The sequence below is a fragment of the Ursus maritimus genome, unplaced genomic scaffold, assembly GCF_017311325.1.
Source record: "Ursus maritimus isolate PB19 unplaced genomic scaffold, ASM1731132v1 scaffold_17, whole genome shotgun sequence".
Taxonomy (NCBI): Eukaryota; Metazoa; Chordata; class Mammalia; order Carnivora; family Ursidae; genus Ursus; species Ursus maritimus.
This window is the reverse complement of record NW_024424119.1, coordinates 54,725,452-54,731,451: the sequence shown is the minus strand read 5'-3', so window position 1 is coordinate 54,731,451 and position 6,000 is coordinate 54,725,452. Positions and strand designations below refer to the sequence as shown.

Genomic DNA, 6,000 nt, shown 5'->3' with positions numbered 1-6,000 from the left:
AAAAAAAAAAAAAAAAAAAAAAAAAAAGACGACTAACAGCAGTTACCGCCTTTGAGACACTGTAATTCGTATCTTTTAAACAGACAAATGCTTCTCCAGTCAACGGTCCTCCGCACCCCCTCCCTCCACTATGGAACGAGACCAAACTCAAGAGTTGTTCGAACTATTAACAACATAAGAACGCTTCTTCTCCTCAACCAGTCTCTCTCCATAATGCATGGTCAAAACAGCCCCAGCTGGGAAAGGTCCCGAACTGTGTTTCACATGTGCTAATTAAGCCAGAACCCCCCAGCTGGCCTTGGCCTCTTTCCACAACAGGGGGTGGGGGGTGGTCTAATCCAGGGGAGTCGGTGAGCAGTCCCCAGGAGTGACCCCCAAAGCCACAGCACTCCTCTAGGCCCCACATCTGGCATAACATCCTGGTGCAGAAAACAGAGGTCCTAGGGTAGCAGGTGTCTGGCAGGGGCCACGCGGAGCCACAGAGCTGGCGGAGGGCCTCCTCCAGAGGCTGAGGCGGGCGGCCTCGTCTCGGGGCCTGCTTTGGCCCAGCTTTTCTGGGTCTCATCCGGGAGCCCAGCTCTACAAGCACAAGGCAAACAGCAATTGCATATACTTACCCGGGCCCCTAAACTTCTAAGCAACGAGCAAAGGTAATGATCTAGAAACCTTGGCAAAGTACTGATTTCTACTGAACTGAGATCTATGAAGAAAGAAGGCTTACCTGAAGCAATCTGAATTTTGCAACCAGATTCTGCTTGAATCCGTGAAATCTGCTCACCTCCCCTGCCGATAACTGAAACAAATGGAACAGGGTCAGAACACGCTTCCGTTCCACATTTAACCAGGCATGAATGACTTAATGAATTCAGCAAACATTTACACTTGGCTCGTGGCACTGCAAATCAGGGCGGCCTCAGTGAGCCTCGGAAATCATGTGAAACATAGCGGACAGCTACAGGGTACTCAGCTTAAGTGAGGAGAGAGGTGGGGTGGGGAGACAGATGGGTGGGGGGCACATGGGTCTCTATCTCTCAGCCTGGAGAGAGACCTGCAGCCCTTCGGAGCTCTGGGGGACACAGTGTGCAAAGCATTCTACCACAGTGATGGCCACAGTGGGAGATTAATCAGGGGAAAGTAGAGAATGGGGATACTTACTAAATCCCACCATTTTATCAGGCACTTTGAATTCTTCTGTTATTACTGCCCTAAAAACAGAGAACATTTTGGAAAAACATATAAAGAATTTCACGGCCACTTTAGGTTCCCCAAATTTCCCATTATTGGCCATGCCAGAAGACAGAGACTTAAAACGAATCATGCCAGTTCGGCCAACAAATCCCCAGCCCTTGAGAAAGAGCGTCATCTAACGGGCCCTTTAGTCAATCGCTTTTCGAAAAGATCCAAGCCTCCTCTCTCGCTATGTCAGAGGAAGAAACCTCTGATTTTTCCTTAAACTGTCAACTTAACTAACAACTGCCTTTTCTTCTCAGTATTGCTTGACACTTAAAAGATTCTCTGGGGCCTGCGAAGTTAGTTTAAACTTCTCTTCCGGTCTCCTTGTTAGACAGAGATAGCAATGTCGAATTTTTCTTTAACATTCCCTGTTTCCCCATCTTTTTATTGCTTTCTGGCCTCCCTCTACTTTAGCTGTTGTTTCGGGTGAGATGCTCCAAATGGAACCAGTACCCAGCAGAGGCCTAATCAGTGTCGACCAGGACAGAATCATCACCTCATTTGCTCTGCAAAGTTCGTTCGTTAAATGCTATCCCATCTATTACGTGTTGGGTTTTTTGTTTTTTTGTTTTTTTGTTTTTTTAAACAACTACTGCATTGGTTCTTTCAAACAAAACCTCCAATTTGCCAGAGTGTATTGTGGACCATATCCCATGTGCCCAACGCCCCAGAAAGCAATGAAATCTAAACATGTACCTTAGGAGGAAGCTAAATGCAAGTAGTTTTAAAAGAAAAAAGGGTAAGCATTTTTAAACATCTCTCACACAGCGGGATTTTTACCCATCAGGGAAGGGATCGAATCAAGTGCGTGTTTTTAGGGAAAGCGTGGGACGCAGGAGAAAGGCAGCAGCATCGACAGCCCCTGCGCCCGTATCAGTTCGAGGAGAGCAGACAGTCTTCTCCCCGAGGAGTTTACCTCCCCCGGTTTATACATGAGCAGAGATCGTCTCTAAGTCTTGGGATGTCTGAGCTCGTCCCCAAATCAGGCAATTCCAACTTCCTAAATCAGTTACACCGAGGACAAAAACACCAAGCCTCGGCGAGCCCAACACATCCGGACAGGGCACGGGGTCCCTGCGGGGAGTGCTTCCCCGCCGTGGCGAAGGGTGGCGGTGCTCCTGTGCGCGCAGCCACGAGACTGCAGCTCACGTGTGTAGCGCAGTCTCTTCTCAGCAAGTGCGACTGTGGAATTTACTAGAAGCGGTTCAACGCTATCACAGTAGGGTTCCTCAGCCCTCAGGAATGGCAGGAACGGACTCTCTCTGAGGAAGAATGTATGAAGAGGAGCTGCTCTGGGCCCCCCGGTAGACAAAGCTCCATTCTGACTGCGAGGCTGGAACTTGTCGAATGTACGAAGTATGAACATTCTTGGGAAAGTAAAATCTTCATTATGGCTTTATAGGAAAATGATGTTTGATACTAACAGCCACATCATTTAAATTATTCTAATGCATGAAAAAACAAAACAAACCAGTAACACAACAAAATCCAGGTTAAATGTTTTGGTTAACTGAGACCTGATGATTTCTAGAAAGTCCCAAACATTTGTGTAGAACACAAGAGGGTATAATTGCATCGTTGCTGGTGAAGATTAAGGATAATATGTTACAGTAACGGACGCACAACACAGAATGTCACCCACGAGGGAAGAGAAACTGTGGCAGTTTCCTGAACATTTTACTCTTTTTGAAGGGTTCCATTGTGACAACAAACACCCTATCTTACAGACTGGCCTTTTTAAAGCCCACACGTCTCTGTTTCTCTCTAAATCCTCAATATTTAAGGGAAGGCTATGAGGGTAAACTGAGGCAGGGAAGTAACTGGGCCCTTCTCCAAGGTTCTCTGGCAAGTCCCTCCCCAAAGGCATAGGGTAGAGCCTGGCTTCTGGCCGCCCAAGCCCATGACTCCTGGAGAATCACAAGCTTTATCTTGTGAAAGCCCAACGATGCACGCTTCTTGGGGACGCCTTTGCTCAAATGAAGGCATTAAGGATTTGTAAAACACTGGGGAAGCCATCAAATCAGGATGGAAAATTTCTCTCTTTAAATTAGAAGTACGTGGACAGAAAAGAGCAGCGCCCACACTCTAGAGGTCTGTTAAGTTTACATACAATAATGGTTGATTTTTAATACCTCCTGTTCGTCTACCCTTCGAGCTTACGCTGTCTTGGAAAGGACTACAAAAAACTTGAGTCTTCCAGAAATCTAGCCCCTGTTTTTTTCCCAATCTCAACCTCTGACTTTCTAACACTCTCGTACAGATGGTGGATCAATAAACAATTAGAAATGATCAATAAATAATAAAACATAACCCACTGCTTACCTTTGATGTACCAAGGCCCCTAACTGGTTACCTACTGCGGCAAAGAGAAAGAGAAAAGAAAAATCAAAGCATTAGCACGGATAAACTCACTCCATCCTTACACGACTTCTTACCATTTTGGGGAGGGGGAGGGAGGAAAGGCAGAAAGAAAGCAAACAGTAATTTAGGCTCAGTGGCTGCAATGAATGCGTTACATGATATGAAACAGGAGGGGACGTCTTGATCAACACAGTCTCTAACCCAGTGTCCAGCTGAACGCAGGATAAGAAATTGATCTGCGTGTCCACATGCTGAGAGGCCTGGGAGAAAATCCCGCCTGCCTAAATCCCTCTCCCTTCCCACCTCCCTCCTGCTCTGGATCCAGACTCTATGTAAAGATAGTGAGGGTTCCCTCTTTCTCTTTCTCAAACAAATGAGAAGGTTTAACCTCCTAGCCTGGGAGCATTGTTAAGGCTCGCTCCGTGGCAGCTGTGGTCACTAGGAACATGCACATATGTTCCTGCCGGCCACAGGGCACCCCCCCGCCCCCGAACATAAACATCTCAAGGAGAGGATCTGGCATCTTCCTTCCTTCGGCCTCTTCATTGACCCACCACAGCAGTCCATACGCAGTGGCCGCTACGAATGAGCAAGTGACTTTCAAGCCCATTTCACAGAGACAACAGTGCCAAACAGCCTCTTATTATGAAAACCAACTCTGTAATCACATTCCCACAAAACCACTTTAGCTACGCTTTTTGCTCCAGTTTCTCCTCTTTCAGCTATTGACGAGCGTCTCCCTCACCAGCCATCAGCAAAAAGGATTCTGTGCTGTTTCTCTTTTGGAACACGCAGCCCAGGAAACACAGTCGGGGGACAATGAAAAAGTATAAATCTGAAACATATTCCGAGGAACCGAACGGACCTTGCAGTGTGCTAACCAGAGCATTCAAAGATATGTCTCTGGGGAAAGTCAGGAGGAGGACAGACAGGAGATCAGCGGGGAAGGGTCAGGCATCTCAGCCCCGAACAAAGGGTGGAGTGGTCTGACATCTGAAATCTACGACTCCCAACTGCTCCTCTTCCTGCCTGAACTTAACCCTGTCCTTCTGACTGGACGGGAGCTGGTCCTAAGACGACAAAGGAAAAGAAACCGGATCATGGTATTTTAAAAGAAGAAAGAGCATGAAGACACAATGCTAGTAAAAAGTAAACGAGGCTACGGAGCAGTACCATATTTCTTCTGGATCAATAGCAAGATAATGGTTTGCAGCCAAAATATTGACATTATATACTATTATCCTGCTTCTCTCAGGGATAAGAGAATTGTTTTTTTTACTGAATCTTCAGATTTTCTTTTTGCATCTCCAGTCTGAATGTGACAAATGCTCTCCCTTGGGAGAGGTGGTGCTCAGGATTCCAATCCCACGTGAAGACTGCTCAGCTACAACCTTGGACAAGGAGTCCCCGTCACACACTCGCTCCCTGGATGGTGCACGAGAGGACCGTCCACCAACTAAGGCAGTGGGTAGGAAAAAAACAGGCTGCAGAAGGATGTCCACAAGAGTGCCCTTGAGTCTGGTTGGAGGTCCCTACTCAAGGGTTCGGCTCAGTCTCCCTGCTCACTGTCAGAATGCCTCTCAGGGGTCAAGAATACACTGAAGACGGACTAAAGACTGAAATGCCTTGACATGCCGAGAACACAGAGGTGCCCGGTCCCCAAACAGGGCAACACGGCCGGACCTTGGCTCCTGGCCCATGGTGCTGTTTGGCAAGAGATGTCAAAAGGCCGATGATCTTCAGATATTTTGGCCAGAAAAGCCACAGAAACAGGGTAAAGGGCAACGCTACCGTAAAGAACTTGATGAGATTCAGGGGAACATTCAAAAGGCTCTTGGTCAAAAGCCATTTAAAATGTTGTGCTTGTCCCACAAAAAAGGGCAATTCCTTTTTGTTGGTAAGTTACGTGTCACAGGTGCCCAGTGCCTCGCTGATAAGGGGAGGAGCTCGCAAAGGGCCGGAGCGGGGCGCACACCCCAGCATCCCGCCGAGAGATGGCCTGCTGAGAGCCACGACACCAAAGAAGGAAATCAAATTCCCACCCCGACTCAACCCGGAGTTGGTGGACTCTCAGAAAGGACACACGTCCTCCTTCCCCGTGCAAATGCTGTGCCTGCAGGCCGAATTGTGCGATTTATTCAAGTTTCGGTCCCTGCGCAAATGGCCCCATCTGACGCCTACAAGTGAAAACCAGCAGTCAGATGAGGGGCGTGGGGCACTTGCACGGCGACGGCTAACGTCCACTCCCCTCAGTCTTCACAAGGAAGAGGGGCCCGACGAGGGAGGCAAACGGGGACCTATCAAGTTCAATTCCATGGTAACTACAGTTATTTTACTGTAAAAAAGGCAAAATGCTGCATATAATCAGTCCTATTTCCCATTAATGGTGCATGCCGGCCCACAATG

The 6,000-nt window shown here is 47.8% G+C and overlaps 1 protein-coding gene across 1 annotated transcript in view; it reads right to left on the bottom strand.

The window, feature by feature from the left end:
• The window catches only part of FUBP3 (far upstream element binding protein 3), a 55,788-nt gene that overhangs the window by 27,902 nt on the left and 21,886 nt on the right, over positions 1 to 6,000 (bottom strand). The window contains exons 3-5 of the mRNA XM_040632073.1: positions 3,556 to 3,589; positions 1,156 to 1,205; positions 722 to 793 (exon numbers count right to left, since the gene is read on the bottom strand). Of these exons, the coding sequence (XP_040488007.1) occupies positions 722 to 793; positions 1,156 to 1,205; positions 3,556 to 3,589 (156 nt within the window). The remainder of the gene's footprint in view (positions 1 to 721; positions 794 to 1,155; positions 1,206 to 3,555; positions 3,590 to 6,000) is intronic.